The 18,669-nt window shown below is 45.1% G+C and overlaps 2 protein-coding genes across 9 annotated transcripts in view; one reads left to right on the plus strand and one right to left on the minus strand.

The window, feature by feature from the left end:
• The window catches only part of ctnna2 (catenin (cadherin-associated protein), alpha 2), a 239,838-nt gene that overhangs the window by 106,656 nt on the left and 114,513 nt on the right, over positions 1–18,669 (minus strand). The gene's annotated exons all lie outside the window — the stretch shown is intronic.
• LOC140582987 (uncharacterized) lies at positions 10,427–17,616 on the plus strand. Of its 3 annotated transcripts, none has more exons than XM_072707544.1 (10): positions 10,427–10,644; positions 11,592–11,679; positions 11,928–12,068; positions 12,272–12,441; positions 12,658–12,791; positions 12,899–12,992; positions 13,738–14,070; positions 14,219–14,393; positions 14,479–14,603; positions 14,793–17,616. In XM_072707544.1, exons 2-10 carry the CDS (start codon positions 11,595–11,597, stop codon positions 15,117–15,119), a joined length of 1,584 nt encoding a protein of 527 aa, XP_072563645.1. In that variant the 5' UTR covers positions 10,427–10,644; positions 11,592–11,594; the 3' UTR covers positions 15,120–17,616. The 3 variants fall into 3 exon arrangements, with proteins under 3 accessions (XP_072563645.1, XP_072563644.1, XP_072563643.1); XM_072707543.1 differs by lacking the exon at positions 10,427–10,644 and adding an exon at positions 10,655–11,086 and having other exon boundaries at positions 12,902–12,992; XM_072707542.1 differs by lacking the exon at positions 10,427–10,644 and adding an exon at positions 10,656–11,086.

Genomic DNA, 18,669 nt, shown 5'->3' on the forward strand with positions numbered 1-18,669 from the left:
ACCCTTAATTGAATACGCTCTCGTCTGCCATCACCGAGCAGAACCCTATCTGCCCGCCTTCGAACCAAACCAGAGGGCTGGCTGAGATGTTTACGTGTTTGAATGTCATCCAGAGTACGCCTTGTGCCTGGAAGAGCATCCGAGTTTTCCGAAGCAGACACCGGTCTGTTTTCCAAAATGCCGGTCACATTCAGCATAGCCGAGCAAAGACTTCCCCCGTTAAATGCTGCCCTGAAAATAGCGTTAGCGCTTCCGGTAACCTTCTGCAGATACTCAAGCTTAAAATGTCTGTGTTTTTATAATGTATCGCCAGATAAGTACTGATATATGAGCAGATCCAATTAATTAGAAGAAATAAAATGAATCTAACTCTGTGCCCACAGTAATTCATGGCAGAAAACTGACTGGGGCATTCCAAATGCGCTTGTAGGGAATGGAAACCCGAGGCTCCGCCCCTCTGCCCCAGCACCCTGCAGCTCCCCCTAGAGGGGACACCATGTTGGCTTCGGTCTGGTTGTGACTCAGCCCACTCTTTCAAGGATGGCACTTTCTGTTGCGTTCAGACGCCGAGTCGACCATGACAGCATGTGAAAATAGCAGAGTACATTTCTGCATAAACACACTCCGTCATGTAAGCATTTGAGGACTTGCACCAATACAAATCCAAGGCAAAAACATCATGGGGGTAAATTCCTATATATAGTCTCAATTTATGGGAGTTGACCTCAAATAGCACAGCATCATGGGTATGTCTCAGTTTAGCATGTGGTGGGTCTGCACATCACACACATATATATGTCAGAAAGCTGGGACTTACCTAGTGGGGCATCCATGGGATGTTTGGCAGAGCAGGAAGAAAAAAAACAAGAAAAAAAAAACATAAAATTAGTATTCAAGGGATCAAGCTCATTACTTTGTCATTTTAAAGGGGTTCTTTCAAGCCCCTGAAATATTGTAATGGACAGTTTGCTTGGAAGGACTGGGAGCTGGTGGATCTGATGGCCGAGAGGAGGGTGTGTGTGTGTGTGTGTGTGTGTGTGTGTGTGTGCATCTCAGTGAGCAGTATAACGACCTAATTAAACAAAGTTCAAACGCAGCACCAGCATGTCCCCCAGCTCCCCGCCTGATGTGTAGGACAGGGCTACACGCTGAGAATGGGCCAGCAGAATGAAACACCTGTCCATCTCAAACCCCCCTGCCACCACCTGACCCCTGCTTCCCCCCCCCCCGCCCCGCAGACCCGACGCTGCAGCTCGGGTCAATGGTGTCCCCGGCAGGCTTGGCGGCGATCGATGCCCGATCCGCCGCAGTTTGAAATTGATCCCGACGGCCCAGAGGAATCGAAGAAGCTGGGCTGAAATCCAGAACACGCGGGCTGGTGTCCCTGTGACCCCCCTTCGGTCCCCTTCCACAGACTCCGGGTCTGACGTGCGCCACAGGGAGAGCTTTCTGGCACGTTCCAGTGCCGTGCTTTATCTGAAGGCTGAGAGGGGCTTCTGTGACTTGGACCTATACCCCAGGGCGAGCCAGTTCCTGCCATTAGTACCACACTGCAAGCCCGGTCAACAGTCAAGGCCGCAGTTCCAGCTCTCAGCACACAGACACCCACCAAAAAGTGCCAGTCCACCGCCTTCCCACGATTCTTTTCACCGGGGGCCGTTGCCAAGGAAACCAAAACTTTGGAGCATTCTGGGCCGCTCAGGGATGGCAGGAAGGTTTTTTAAGCCATACACTTAAGTAGACAAGCTTAATTGTTCTGATTTTCCTATCTCTGGGATTTTTTCCTTCATTATTTTTAATTATTACTTTTAGAGCGGAATTCATCCTGGTCGCCACGGCTGCCAGGCTAGCGGGGAGGCACTGGGGGTGAGCGAGATTTATCTTAAATTTGTTTAAGAATGCCTCCAGAGCTTGCAAAAAGGTCGTTAATGATAAATACTATTTAAATGCCCAGTCCCCAAGGGGCTTCCTTGCACTGTTTAGCCAGACATTTTATTCAAAGTGATTTACATAGCTCTCAACCCACAGAGACACGGATCAACAGCACGGTTTTTATGTACTCGGGGAATTAGGGTCAAGCACCTTCTGTAAGGGTAGGGCTGAGGTGTCCCTCGCTGGGTATGACCTTTCCTTCATCCCGGACACAAGTACAGTTTTTAACACTTATTACTATTTATCAAATAATCAGCTATGACTTGGAATGCCTCTCAGGAAAATGTCAGATAAATATCGTTTGTCGTGACTCTGAGTACCTCTCAAGATACTGCCTGTCACGTCTCCGAGTTTCTTTCAGGATAATGTCTGATGAATACTGTCTGCTGTGACTCTGAGTACCTCTCGAGATACTGTCTGCTGTGACTCTGAGTACCTCTCAAGGTACTGTGTGTCATGACTCGGAATACCTCTAAGGATAATATCTGATATAGACTGCCATGACATGGAGTAATTTTTAGGATAACGTCTGATAATTATGTCTGTCATTTCACCGAGTACCTCTCAAAATACTGTCAGTCATGACAGTATTTCTCAGAACACAGTTAGTCTGATCAGCGTTTACTCTGCACAAAAATAACACGCAGATGCTGACAAGCCTTTTTTATTGCCTACATTTTATATACAGTATCTTACCCATTGTTGTACTCATCCCTTCTTTGCTACTGGACAAAGAAATTTCGCCCCCTCCCCCATGGGGATCGATAAAGTTCCATCTTATATAACAATAGCTGCCTGAGCCTGCAGGAAGTACACACGGGCACACGCTACACGCATGTACACGCACGGGCTACGATGGAACACGCGCACGTCCGCCCCCGTCTGCACATGAACGGAAAGCGCCAGCATAGTGTCTGCATGCGAGCGAAGGAGAGGAAGAGAGCGAAGATCCGGCAGAGGAGGACCCAGACTGACAAGCGCCTGGCGGCCCCCTGCCGTGGGTTTATACCGAGACATGAGCGTTTATTCCAGAGCCATAGACTGGGTTGGGTCGGGTCAGGCCTGTCACGGCCTTCAGGCTTGGACATGCCGGAGAACAGGCCCGGCTCAAGTCACCAGCAGGGGCGCCGTGAGCCTCTGAACTGCCCCTAAAATAATCCGGCTCCGACGGCACGTTGGCACACTGGAGTCAGACATCGAGGCGTATCGTTAGTCTGCCTAGTGACACACCCGGCGCTATTCAAAACGGCAAATGTCTAGACGGCGTCAGAATGTAAAAGTAAGAGACATAATTAGGGAACTGCAGAATAACCCAGATTTATGTCGGGAACTTGCGCAACGTCAAGAAGTTACATAATATAAATACGTTGGAAATTTATATAATATGAAGTGAGTTCATGTAAATTCTCCTATATTGTACAAGTAATTATTTCAGCACTTTAATGGAAAAGACCTATGCAACTTTCCCTCATTGCAATTTGACTTTCGTTTATTCCGCTGTCATCATTTTCCTGGTTAGAGAGCAATACAGTCACCGCTGAGAAATGTATAGAAGAAGGTGTTCCGTTCAACCAGAAGGGGGCACTATACCTCCTAAACCACCCTCCCTTCATCCCCTTAAATTTTCCATTCCTTAAGTGTTTTATACTCAGGCTTTTCCCCTTCAATGTCACTAATAAACTCGCAAAACACTGGACCTATATTAGCGTGTCCTTTGTGGATAAATTCATTATTAGAAGTCAGTCACTTTCGCTGCATTGCAGAGCGAAAAGGAGCGTCTGGTGTGGCAGTCCATACAGGGGAAAAACACACACACACACACATCCGGAAAGGTCCGCAGTCTGCCGGCACGTTACTGGCCAGAATAACCTGCCAGGAATGCGGCCGCAGATGTCCTGAACGCCGGAGATAAGCTGCACATACTCACTCGCTTCCTTCTCCTCCGCCATGAATACAGTTCTTTTTTTTTAAACTGTTATTCCACATTTTTCTGGAGCAAAGAAGCAGGGGCCGGTCGACGGCACAGCATGGCACGCTTATCACCGGCTGCTAGCGGGCCTGCCGTTCCTCATCACCCCTGGTACATCGGTGGTCACATCTTAATTTCCAGTCGTCAAGCGGATGGGCAGACCTGTTGCTAATCTCGCTTCAATTAAGCAGAGCCAGCCAGAGTGGAGTGAAGTGGAAATCGAGGAGATAAAACACACATGCTGAAGGGAGCGTGACCCCCCCCACGGTCTCCACACCGCACCTCCTGCTACTCTAAGATATGCTAAGATAAGCTAAGCTATGGTAAGCCAAGCATTCCTGGTTCCTCACACAAAGCCTGGTTTTCGGATACCGGGATTATCCCCGAATCTTTCTCTCTGCCGCAGCAGGATCGGCCGACCCCTTTCCCGCTGTGAACTGGCAGAGACGCGACATGTGACGTACGTTTATCTTTCCGCTCGGTCGAGCTTTTCAGTCTAAAGCGGCTTTCTGTGAACTGTACCCATCCGACCAATGAGTACATTTACTGAAGGAAACTCGTCTTCGGGGTCCAATAGGAGTTCTCCTCTCACATTTCGAACCTTGGACTTTACCATGACATGCCGAGGCATGTAACTACCCAATACATCCAAGAGTAAATGAAAACTGAGGCCCCCACCACCCCCACCATCCCCCAAGTCTGTGAGAGACAAACTGGTGTGATGGTCGCCTCTGTTCACCTCGCAACAGGGACCCATAATCCGGTTAGCCGTGCAGCAGCGTTGCGCCGCTCTGTTTATTTGCGGTCGATGCGGTATCTTGGGGCTCGCACACGGGTAGCGTTGCCTTCTAATCTGAGCTTCACGGCCCGGGGGAGTGAAATGAATAAGGGAGAATCAGAAGGCGGTAATAAGGCCTTAAACGTAGAGAGTCCGGCTGAGGCACAGCCGCTCGCTGGCACATCTGCAGCAAGAAACCCCACTCCAAAGCGGCCGTAATCTAATTTTCCCCGGGAATCGAGTATCAAAAACAAACAAATTAGAAAGAAAGGAGATAATGAACCTAATTAATAAAATCACAAAAGTAAATCGGTTTGAAATGAGCGAATGGGGGTAACGGAGGAGGCGTCCCTCCTCACGGTAGAGCGGCTCAAGGAGATCTTGCCGTAGGCGTTGCCGGCAACCACATGCCGGGCCTGCTGGACCATCAATGACATTTCCCAGCATTCTGGGAGTCATGGACCAGGAAGCAGGGCTTACCCTGAAATACCCCGGGTTTGGCTGTTGGGTAAGTAGCAGAAGGGAGGTCTGACTCTGTGACGGGAGGGCTTTTGGAACCGATGGCCCGCCACTCTCACGTGTGCGATTTGACGCAACAGCTGCCCCATGTGATTCATCCATCCTTCCCTTCGCTGGACGCAATCCAGCGGGGATGATGAAAAAAGTGCTGCGATGTTCATGCACACCAGTGGGAGGGGGTCATCTTCCCAAAATGACCTTTAATCGTGCCCTTCATCCAGCCCAAACAGTGGCGTTACGCCGGATTTAGAGAGAGAGACACAATTACCTGGTGCTATAGAAGGAAACCTCGGCTCGATAAATCTTTATTGTGAACAAACATGACTTCGCGATCGCTGACACCGCTCCGCTGGGCCACTTGCCGGCTGCTTTAAAGGCTATATGGGGCTTCGGCCCCATCATTGTTTATTAAAGGGGCTCGGGATGGGGACTTGAGGAACCCCACCCCTTCTGGGATCAGGAGTCTCCTTCAACACGCTGCCAGCACATGTCCAGTAAGATGGGGATGTGGTCAGAGGGTAGGCAGAGTCACGCACTACAAAATGAAGATCTGCTTCATCTCTTGGCCCCGGACCACAACGCCTGTCTTCTCTTATTGTGTCTCCCCTAAACATTGCTGTTCCCTCCACCCATCCCTGCATCCTGAGGTCCCATTTGCATGTCCTGACGGCATGTCGTATCACACATTCACAAAGAAACACCCCCCTGCTGGCCGCATCCTCACGTCTGCGCTAAAGAAAAAATATTGTTCTTCAGTTAACGCTAACTGGAGTTAATTCGTAAACAAACCCGTTCACGTCAACACTTCCTCATTAATCAAATATTTTTGGCCCCGGCCACACAAATAAGCAGTATCTTACTAATGACGGCACAGGCGTGCGTGACTACGGAGGGAAATGGAAAGTAAGAAATGGATGCGTGACACTAATTACAAACCCACCGCTCTCAATGACAATAAATAATAAAAAAAATAAAAGAATGCGAAGAGGCAAAATGCGGCTCTCGATAAGTCTGACTGAAAACATGAGAAGGAAATGACATCCCCCCCCCCGCTGACGCCCCACTGACTGGAAGGCTGATAAAGACAGAACGAGAGGATAAAGACTGTGACGGGAGAGGCAGGCGTCTTCAATCAAAGTGGACTGCTGTTTATAATTGAATTTCACTCTAATTCCTCTGTTTTCATTTTGTTGGACTGCCTTTTTGCCAAGATGCACGATGCAGATAAAAACCTGTAGCGTAAGTGTAGTCTAAGGGCTTGAGTCCCTGAAGGCCAATCCCCCCCCCCCCCCCCCCGGTCAGTTCCTCCTCGACCTTCACCTGTGAGCCAGCAACTTCCCGTCTGTAATTCCAAGTCACTGCTGCCTGGAATGGCCCACCCCCACGGCAACAGGGAGATCTCAGTACCCCGCCCGGAGAATGCCAAATTCAGAATCCGAGCACCATTCTCAAGGCAATGAGAATCCAGCTTTTGAGGGACATTTGCTACTCTGGACCGAGATGCCGAGATCCAACAACCTCATGGATTGGCTGTTGGCTCCAATCCCCTTCTACCCCAACGCCCACTCTGATGTCCCAGATTTCAAAGGTGTTCTGGCTCTTTTGGCCACCCTCCACTCTGTGAGCCCCAAGTTTACGGCACAAAGGCGCGCCGTCGAGCGAGCGTTTGAAGGCGTTTCGGCGACAGGGCACAGATGCTCAGGAGAAACGTCCGCATCCCGGCAGCTCGGGGCAGAGAGGAAGCAGATGCATCACTGCCAAGTCGCTCAAAAAACAACAAAGCGCTGGCTGGGGGAGGCGCTGGCGCCGAGAGCTCAGAGTGGTGGTGCCAGATGCACCCTTAATGATGGATCCCATCAGCCGCCACCCCCAATGGATCCCGGAGAAGCAAACAGCTGGCGGAAGATGGGAAGAATGGCAGACCCGGAAGGGGTGACACGGGGAGAATGTGGCGTCATGTGACCCGGAGAGAGAGGAGCGATTCGGGCTAAAGGCGATGAAACGAGAACATTTAATATCATCCTTCTGATTTAAAAGTGAGCTTACCTAATCCTGCTCCTCTCCGCCCCCCCCCTCAAACCCGTCCTGAGAAAGATTACCGGCTGAAACCAAGACCTGACAACCATGGGCTGCAGAAGCCCGCTTTGGACGCGTGGCTGCCGCCCTGGTGGACAGGCAGGGTAATTGGGTCGCTCAGAGCAAGGTCCGCAGTCACAGAGAGCAGGACATCAAACAGAGCCTCTGTCTCTCCTTCACAGAAAATCAAGGTCACAGAACAAAAAAAAATAAAATCGCGGACCCAAAAAAACCAGGTATTGAACGCACACGAGAAAGCTATCGTTATCTTCATGGGGGGCTAAAAGCTCCAGGGGGCTGATGGGGGTGGGTCAGGTTGGGGGGGCAGAAAATGCATCTTTACAGCAGTGGCACGAAGTTATAAACTGGCAAGTGTGTCGTTCGCGCTCAAGGTCTCACACCCTTATCCTGAGTGAACGAGTCTGGGCTGTGTGAGCCAAAGCATTACTATTCTGGGGTGGGGATTTGGGAGTAAGAAAGAAAAATCACAGACCCTATAATTCATCACAATAAGTAGGAGACAGAGGTGCAAAATGCAATTTGCCAGAATTAAGAAAATAAAGTGAATGGAAAAAAAAACACTGATAATTGGAGTCCCTAAAAATAAAAATAGCGTGGTGGATGATGATGATGATGATGATGATGATGATGGATGACCTGCCGACCACTCCTGGGCCATTTCTGGGTTGGCGTCCCCGCAAACATCCTGGCCCGTCGAACCCACGCCTGTGCCCCCGGGTGGATGTACTCGAACCCGGGCCTTCACAGAGTCACGCCTCTAAGCCTGAAACGGGATGCAGGTATTAAAGCTAACTCGAGTATGCTGTATTTCCTCGCCCCTTAAGAGGTGTGAATGACGGCGTTTACCTGCCTGGGGACGATAACTCACCGGGAACCAATAACATGCCCCTTTGGGGCAAGAGATTCTGTCGGCTGCCGCACTCTGGCCTGATTCATTTTGCTAAAACGTCACCCCCCAACATAGGAGAGCCAAAACCTTAACCGATGGGAAGGTCATAAAGCTGGCCTTCTTTGGACAGGCCGGAAGTCCCAGCGACTCACGCAACATCAGTCATGTGGAACCGAAGACCCATAAAGGGGCTTTTATAACGAGGCCGGCATCTGGCCCGTAATTACTGCCGGGACAGCAGCGCGCCGGCCAATCAGAGCGCGACAGAGGTGGGGACGGCTCACAAGGAAGGCTGACGCACACAGGTCGCCAGGCGAGAGGGTGGGGGGTTACTGTATGCCAGGGGGGGTGGGGTGCAAGCCGGTGTGAAATGCACAGACGTAGCAGCTGGTCAGGGGTTTTGCTTCAGTGCCTCAGGTGGGCAGAGTCGCACCTGTGTGCCTACCACCCGGGGCAGGTGAGAGAGAGTGGGTGTTGACAGGCTGATTCTGGGGGGGCCTCCAGGTGAGATTTACAGAGGGAGCTGGGTGAGAGGGAAGGCCCGGGACTCAAGCCCGGAATCTTCTGCTGGGTACAAGGAGACAGCAGCTGTGGACCCGGGATCATAGGTCCATATTCCCGGAATGCCAGAGTCCGACACCACCATTATCCCGCCGTTTATGCCGCTATATCCACCCGGAGCCAGGGAAGATTCAAACTGGCCGGGTCGTCAGAGCGTGAGGAACCACGGGAAGGCAATGGGGGGGGGGGGGGGGGGCTCTTACCGCCAGACAAATTCAGCATTTCCACATCAAATACTGATCAGCTGCAGCAGAGAATTCAGATTTATCTTCCTCCGCTAACGCGTCTAAAGCGCGCGAACGCCGTGTCCAGGTGACGGCATGGGCTACGCAGTCACCCCCGCGGAGGGGCGGGGCCGTGCGACAGGGGGGATCACGTGGCGGGAATACCACGCAGCCGGGGGCACAGGGACCGCGTAGCAGGACTGTCAGCACGGATCACAGTGCCCTCCACCCTGCCGAGGGCACACATCTTTAGTAACAGAGAACACCTGGACTGACGATCGAAAGGTCCTCCATGTCCCAAGCCCCCACCACGAGGCATGCAGATTAATAAGCAGGTTTAAAGCATGAGCTCAGACAGATTTGAGGGATATGGCAGCCAGGTGCATAAAAGGTCACCCAGCATCATGATGTAATGACCTGGCCACAGTCAGCCTGTAGGTGACCTCAGGGCAGGATTCTGGAACGGTCCAGGGTGGGTGCTGATCCGTGACTGTCCTTCGAATGTCACATCTCGCTGCGTAGTGGGGGGGGGGGCACAGTCTGCCGCGTAACCAGGCGGGTTGCCCCAGTCAAGGGGGGGGGAAACTGAGGGCGATGGCGAATGGATTTAAATTCCATGTTTCTTATTTCACACCCAGCAGAGCTGATTTTCTGAGGTCTCGCTCGCATTTGTTGTGACAAAGTGTCGACGACCCCTCCGTCCATCACCCACCTGCATCTGCTTTGTTTCTGCCCCATCGCCACCCCTGCCCCATCTGCCAACCCCCCCCCCCCCCCCAATGCCATACACTCCCCATCCCAATTCTCTACAATCAGCCCTGTTTTCAGTTGACACCCAATACCAAGAGGGTTTTGCTCATCCTCCTCAAGTCTGGGACTCTTCCTCCGCCTCTAATCCCGGCTGGTTCTCCCATCCCTGCACCGTGGATAATCTCCTGAAGGGTCGGCCTGTGCTCGGGACTCAACGCTGCGCCCTCCCAGCAGAGAATAACCAAAGCTAGTGGAACCAGAGGAAGCTAGTGGCTTTTCACATCTGGTGGGATGAGACATTTTGGGCCTTTCCACTGCTTCGGTGTCAACAAATTCACCCAGTAACCAGGATAGTCCAGATCACGATCCCCTCTATTGGTTACGATATGTAATCACCCACGATGAAGTGTGTGGCTGGGCCAGCTGATCAGAGAGATTCCAAGGAGTGTCTTCAATGCGTATTAAGAAGAGCGAAAAGGCGTTTTCTGCATTTATACCAGCCTGACACCCACTGCTGTCGGAACATTAGTGGGTTTCCTGAGCACTCAGAGTGCCCAATCACACCTGAAAAATAGACAGACAGCAAATCGAGGTTCATAGACACTGCAGGATAATCTGATCGCACTCTTCCACTGGCATACAGTAACCGACCCGTACCCAAGCCGTACCGCAAAGAGAAACTACACAGCAAAATTGGTAGTGTTGATTTGAGTTAATTTTCCTGGTGTTACCTATTTAGAATTAACAAGTGTTGATTTGTGAGTTATTTTAACAATTTCAGTGATAAGAAAGCTCTGTAGCTGGGGTTAATTCAGTGGGTCAATTCCCAACACTCATTTGGAGTTCATTTCTACATCCGGTTTTTTCGCGCTCTTGGGAAAGAAGAGCCCGCCAGAAGTTTGGTGTCGAGATCTATTAAGTTGAGGTAAGAAACACAAAGGACTATTTAATTAATTAATTAATTAATTAATTTTTCAAATTATGAAATATGTTAAATTATTAATAAGAATGTTATTTACCGAAAGCGTGTAACATTTTGCCATGTGGAATGCGTACTGTTTGGTAAATGCCAGGATTCGTTAGCCTATAGTAAAACTGACCGTCTTTCAATAGTTAATATTTTAACCTACAGCGAAAATATTTAACTGATTAACCATGAATACCATATGAAAAAATTCTAGCTTGTATTGTTTGCCTATTACATGAAAAGAGGGAGGGGTGTTCTCGTAGAAAAAAAAAATAGACGTTAGAGTTTGAATTACTGGTAGTTGTTGGCAGCTAGTTGTAAGGTGCTCTTGAGGTAAAATGCTAGCCCATTCACGTAGCCTAAAGGGACATTCTTGTCACGATCATATTCTGTTAAAATGGTAAGAATTGCATGTGAATACTTTAAGGAGCACTGAATTCACACAAAACGCTAAACGTTTACGTTAATAATCGTAAGTAGCAAGGGAAATGTGAAATTCTTTAGCTTGACACAGACTAGCATGTCAAATGAAAAATAAGCTAACAGTATACAGCCTACATAGACAGATATGTTCATGTGTCAGAATGCACTTATCTACAAAGCGTACAACAGAAGGTTGTAAATAGATTATCATGCTGACATGATAGCCAACTTAAGGTGGATCATTTTCCACGAAGTACCGTGTAACCGTGATACCATGTTAACAGTACACTATTAGACTAGGTTAAACGCATTGTATGCTATATTTATTAAATATTTGTGACGAGGAATCACCATTGTCGTTTTTTTGTGGATGAAGATCTCAAATAAGGGGAGAAAGACCATTGTGTTCACAAAGTTCAGCAGTTCAAATGTTGTTCTTGAACATATAGCACTTAACCATCCCCTTCTATTTTCTTCACCAGGACATGTTGCTAAAAGTGAAGTACCTCAGTGTAAAGAAATATATCAAATTGCATGAAGGCTTCACTTATTTAGAATTTATCAGTGAAGGTAAGATATCCTTAGAGGTTGAGCATAATATGTTGTCCATGTATCAGCTCCAGTAATTGTTGCTGCAGAGTCATTTAATATATTCTACTTTCTTTAAAGATGGGGAAGTGCAGAGTTACTGAGCCACTATGCATTATTATTATACTGCTCTTAATAAATACCTGCCTGAAATATATAAATAAAAAAAAGATTGTTGTTCAGTTACTCTGTTTGAGGTGACTTTATGGTTATATTCTATCTCTCTACAGCCAAAAGCAAGTTCGGACTTCCTGATGATGCTCAATTGGACATTTTTGATGAAACTGACACAGCAGTTGATGAAGACATTTTTCTTGAGTTAGTGGAGGCCCATCCAGACCTATGTCTCACAGTATGTGAAAGGATTCTAGGTAAGGAAGATACATTTGTTACAAAAATGTACATTGTCAGTGTATAGCCCAGTTAATGCAGATCCAAGTTTTTGCTACTTGATACCAATGATATTGACCTTTATTTATGCAATGGACAGAGTTGGGTCATATTTGTGTAAAATGTTTGAACATGAATGTGGCCAAAACAGTAATGAAAGTTAACAAAATGATCTTTTGTAAAGATTTTTCTCCCTTAGCTCATTCAACACCATCTTCCTCGGATACAGTATCATCCCTCACGGATACTATATCACTTTCATCAAATGACAATGACCTAAGGGAACAGGACATTCCTGCAGGCTGCAGTAGATCCAGCAAAGAAGGCAGTTCTGCGTCTGAGGCTGCAAAAGAGGTAGAGTTGGGAGTAGAAAATATTTTGTGTAGTTTTGAGTTGACACCATATAAAATTGTCATTTTTCCCTGCAATTTTTATGTGCAAGGCATGGTATGTGGTATGTGTATGTGTGGTATGTATTGGTATGTATTGGTGTATTGGTATGTGTTTTCTCTTTACATAATAGAGAGAATCGAAAACTTGAAAACTTTTTTTCCCCTTTCATATGAGCAGGTTGAAAATGCCCTGAAAAGGAAGCCTGGCGGAGAGGATATTCTGGAAGAATACAAGGCAGAAAAATCACTGAGACACCGCACCCGGAGACAGCTAGTTAACATATTGGCTAGTGATATGACTGAGAGACATGGGTAAGAATAATAGTATAAGAAATGTAATGAAGGGCCAATTTCTGTATTCTTGTAACGTATAGTGTAATGTAAAACTGATTCAACATTGACGGCTGTCTTCTCTATAGCAGGATTCCCTCCCGTCAGCAAAGGGAGAAGTACGCCCTTGGAATTATTACTCTCTTTCCTGCATTGAAGGATCCCTTTTCTCCAAAGGGCTATGTAAGTGTTTCAGCTAATTGTAAGGTTCAAGTTCATAAGTAAGATTTTCTATTTGATGGGGACTACTAATATATTGTAATTAAACTGCATTTTAAGTTGTGATGTATTTTAAGTCAATGTTGTTCAAGATGAGAAATAGCAATCGATAATGCATCTGCATCTAACATCTGCATGTGCTGTAAGAACATATTTTCTGTTTTATTTATTATCTGAGTCTGAATGATGTTTTATTTTTAAAAAATGACCGGATTCCCTCTGTTACATCCATCACACTTGTCTCGGTCACGTGATACGTTGCTCGGTCACGTGATACGTAAAGCTATCAAAATGAGTAAAAAATGAGTAAAGACCGGTCCGTGAAAATATTTTCTGGCATTAAACCGGTCCATGGCCCAAAAAAGGTTGGGGACCACTGCCTTAAATAATCAAATGTTTTGAGCTTTGAAAAAAAAAATTTATTGTCCGGCTGCCTGATCGGTTCCGCGCATGCGCGCTACGAAAGCCGCCATGTTGCTGCTCGATTCTGCGCATGCACAGACCTGTAACCCAACCTTAACCTACTACACGCATGCGCGGAACCAATCGGGCAGCCGGTCCAGCGCACAGTTCCGCTGCACTGCGGGCTAGTAAATTAAACGAAGCCTCGATGCAAAAAAAATAAATCGAAGCTTTTTACTAATTGAATTACTCGATTAATCATTTCAGCCCTAATTTGGTGTTTATTTTCTTTGCCTAAATATAACAGGAGCATTTCTACGATGGGGTGAGGGGCACTGGTTATTTAGCCTGGCGCCTCAAGACCATGTCCAGGTCTACAACCAAACGTCCAGTCAAGGAAATCTCAGTGCCTCAAGAACAAGGGCCAAAGCGCCGGAGATCACCAACCACACTGCCTCAACAACTTGACGGAGATGCCTGCAAGGAAGCCATTTCATTTCTGGTTCACTCTCCTGATGAAGCAAGTGTATTTCAGAAGATGAAAATGACGTTCCAACACCGCCAGGACCTGTTGCATGACCCACAAAGAACTGCAGATGTTTTCAAAACATTTCCACGCTTTTTGGATGTCAAAGGACTCGTAAGTTATATATTTGTGACTTAAATGTTGTTCTCACTTAGAAGGTAGCAGTAAAATATGAGATCATTGGACATTCCGGTCTCCTGGTATATTCTATATTGGTCAAAATCAATGCTGAACCCTGGCTTTGCTTGTGTATGATCAACAGGTCAATCAAGACTTCATCCTGCTGTTTGGTGCTGAAACAGCCTCCAAGTTGCTTGAGAAGTGGGACACATCAATCAAGCCAAAGGTTATCAAAGAGGCAAAACATCTGACTCAGTCAGCTGACCTCTGCCGTCTGCTAAAGGCTGCAGAGAAACTCACGGGGAATGATGAAAATGGTAAGAGCATGCTTGTTTGATGTAACTAATATTGATTTATAATTTTTCATAATGTAATTCATCTTATAAATTCCACCCTAAACAGACTGGGACAGTGACATGGCTTCCCTGCTGCTGCTTCTTCATCTTTTGCCACCCACAGCTGGACGAAAGAGGAGAGCCAAAATAAGTCCAAGTGATGCAACAGATAAAATGGTGCACTTTCACAAGGTAAACGTTGCCTTGTTTTTTAAATCCTTAAAGACACTCTTTTAGCACTTGTTTTTTCTCTCCATGTGAAATCTTTTTGACTTACTACTAACTTACAACTATGTACTAAGGCCCATGATGTCAAACTAAATGTGTGGTTTATACCCAGCATTACTGAAAAGTATATATTTTTATTTCATTGGTTTTTAGTCATGCTGCAGCATTGATGACCACCTGAAAGAAGGAGATGGTAAACAACCATATATTCTCGCTGTTGGCCGAACCCAGAGCAGGATCGACACCTTCTACATCGCAGTGGACAAACAACTCATCCCCTGCCAAGCCACCAGCTCCTTGAGTGCTTTTGACGAACTTTTCAAAACCCACTACGTGCTCAACTTATCTTACGATGAATCACTGGTACATCTCTACAGTTTTGTGCAGACTACCATATTCAACATTGATGCTACCTCAACAGATGAGTCACCACGTGTTCGTGAGTTACGTGCAAAAATTTTGAATGAGAACAATGTATAAATGTTTTATCTGTCAAGCTCTGCATGTCAACAGTCAGGCTTTGATCAGTCATTTGCGACTAGGCCACAGTTTTTATCCAAGCACCAAATTTAAGTTAGGTTGTTCTCAAGAAAGTTGTGGGCGTCAGTTCACTACATATGCTGGTTTAAAAAAACATTTAAATAGTGTTCATGCTGAAGATTGTTGTCAAAGTGGTGATGCAGAAACCTCAGAGTCAGTTCAGGATGATTTTAACAGTTTACAGGATAAAGATATAGAGGTTGATGAAACAAATGTCATACAGGCTGGGTGTTCTGAAAACAATGGATCAGGTCAAAGAATAGAAGAAAAAACTAAAGCCATTTGTACTACAATTGTTGGTAAACTCAGTGGTAGTGATTTGGCGAATAGTTTTGTGTCATCACTTGTTTATGATTTGGAAGAATTTGCTGATGGACTGCACTGTCAGTTTAAGCATAAAGTGCTGTCCGTTGTGCCAGTAGATAATCCTATTAGATCTACTTTGGAAAAATGTCTTGAGACTTTTGACAACCCAGTTGAGAGCTTTGATACTGAAGCTAAAAGAAAGACATATTTTAGTGAAAAATGGGGAATTGTGGAGCCAGTAGAAAAGACTTTAGGAATGCGTTATGATACAAGGTTAAATAAAAAGACAGGCACTTATGACCAGGTACCAGTGAAAGATACTTTTGTGTACATTCCAATTTTGGAAACAATCAAATTTATATGTCGCAATTCTTATATTTGCGAGCTGCTTGCTAAACCATGTGTACCAAAAGCAGATAGATATGAAGACTTCTGTGATGGAAGTTATTTCAAGTCTCATCCATTGTTTTCAAAACATCAAACCTCTTTGCAAATTCAACTTTATTACGACGACTTTGAGACTGCAAATCCACTAGGTTCCAAACGTGGTGTTCACAAAATTGGTGCAATCTACTTTGTCCTCAGAAATCTGCCTCCAAAGTTAAATACTGCATTGATGAACATCCATTTGGTTGCATTGTTTCATGCAGAAGATGTGAAAAAATATGGCTTTGATCCTATTTTACAGCCTCTGATTGATGACATAAAACTATTGGAATGTCATGGCATTGATTTACCTTTCTCATCTGAAAAGGTCCATGGCACAATATGTCAGATAACTGGGGACAATTTGGGGATGCATGCAATTTTGGGTTTTATAGAGTCTTTCAGTGGACGTTACTTTTGTCGCTTATGTTTAATTGCAAAAGATGATTCTCAGAGTGTGTATACTGAGGATGATCCAAAGATAATCTTACGAGGGAAAGAGCTTTTTGAAATGCACTGCAGTGAGTTGCAATCTGATCCTCAAAAGCTGCATGTTTATGGTTTAAAAAAGAATTCAACACTGAACAGTCTACAATTCTTTCATGTTAGCCAAAATTTTTCGTTGGACATCATGCATGACATTCTCGAAGGGGTGGCACAGTATGAGTTAAATTTGCTGTTGGAATATCTGTCAGAATTTTTTTTGCCAAAACCTGCTCTTTTGTCACGGATTTATGCTTTTGACTATGGCTACATAGAGCGCAAAAATCGCCCAACAAGGGTGAACTTGGACAGTAGTGGCAATAGTATAGGCCTCAACTCCATTCAGACTCTCTGTCTTATAAGAAACATTCCTTTAATTTTTGGTGACATTGTGCCAGAAGGAAATCAGAACTGGACCTTACTTTTGCTTTTACTGCAAATCATTAACATCATATTCTCTCCGTCTGTTACATTTGGCATGACTGTGCATCTAAAGCATTTAATAATGGAACACCATGACTTGTTCAAACAGTTGTATCCAGGTAGGAACATGATTCCTAAACATCACTTTATGTTGCACTACCCAGCCTGCATCAGAAAAATTGGGCCATTACTACATGTATGGAGTATGAGAGGTGAGGCTAAACATAGAGTATTTAAAGACACCCTTAAAAACTTTAAGAACATCACTGTGTCACTTGCCAAAAAACACCAAACGTCAATCGCATACAAGTGGGAGACATGTCTTTTAAACCATGTTGAATATGGACCCTTGAAATTATTTAATGTTGACAATGAAGAAAATAGTACAATGATAACCCAATGTTCATCTTTTGTTCCAGAAGACACCTTCACTGCTAATTGGGTCAATATTAATGGGACTGAATACAGAGCAGGATTGGTCATTTGCTGTGGGTCTAAACATGAGATGCCTTTATTTTCTCGGATAAAAACAATAGTTTTGGTTAATAGTGTCACCTTCTTCATAGTTAACAAACTTGTGGTTGAAAACTTCAGTGAACATTACCATGCTTATAGAGTGTTTGAAACTGATGAAAAAAATATTGTTAAACCTGACTCTATTGAGATATACAAGCCTTTTGACCTACAAAATGCTTATGGTGGTGGCGATGGACTGTACATTGTGCCATTATTTTCTTTGTAAATGTACAAATGTTCCATGGTGCTTGGAAAATAACCTATATTAAAATGGCAAGATGTATATCTTTGTTTCTTTCCTTCATCGGGTAGGATGATCTAAAACATGCACTCAATATAACACATTAGTCATAATTACAGATCAATGTGTTGTAGTATAAGACCCTACATTCCAGATTAGAGCACTGCTGTGTCATAAAAAAAAAAAATGTTAAACTGTAAATGTTAGAGTAACACTCAAAAATGAAATATAATACACAATCCAGTGTGAAAATGAATTTTTGAAAATGTTAGTTCATAACATCCATAGTGTTATTTATAACACCCATAGTGAAAAAGTTAACTGTAATCAGTGTTAAAGAGAACACTTAAAAGTTTCCTAAACAACACCATAAATGTTATAAAATAACACTCCCAGTGAAAATGGTTAACATTGTACAGTGTGGAAATTGACACTGCTGGGTGTTATATCTTAACACTACAATGTAGTTAAAATGTTAACACTTTGCAAAGTGTTGATTTAACTCAAAACCAGTGAGAATTATATAAACTCTGGAATAGTGTTGAATTTAACACTGTGCGAGTTGATATAACACTGGTGATTTTGCTGTGTAGTTACTGGGCGGTTCCAGCTCGCTTTGGTTTTCCACTGCAGAAGGGTGCCTCAGTAAAGGCGTTGCCGAATTTGGAGAGCGACTGCGACGTAAAACTGAGATGCATCTATACTGTCCACACGGTCTACATCATGATTTATTACTATTATTTTTATTATTTTATTATGTTCATTATGTTTCTGCTTGCATGTCTGTGAGAATTGCTGTTATATTAGCATGAAATGTTAGCGGAATTAGCATTCGCTTGTGTGAATTAGCATTACTGATCCATTCGGCTCAGCTGTTCTACAGTACTTTTTTAAGTAGAAGGTTGGAAATTTTCAAATTCCGAGTCATCACGAATGTATTAATACATTGCAATGTGCGAAACTACTAATAATTAATAATATATAGAATATGCCATTTTTTCCTTCAGATAATCCAAGCTTATGGATGCAGATCACTGGTATATCCGTGCATTTCAATTAGTCATATGGTGGTAATGCAACCAGCTGGGTTTGGTC

This window comes from Paramormyrops kingsleyae, chromosome 25, assembly GCF_048594095.1.
Source record: "Paramormyrops kingsleyae isolate MSU_618 chromosome 25, PKINGS_0.4, whole genome shotgun sequence".
NCBI classification, from domain to species: Eukaryota; Metazoa; Chordata; class Actinopteri; order Osteoglossiformes; family Mormyridae; genus Paramormyrops; species Paramormyrops kingsleyae.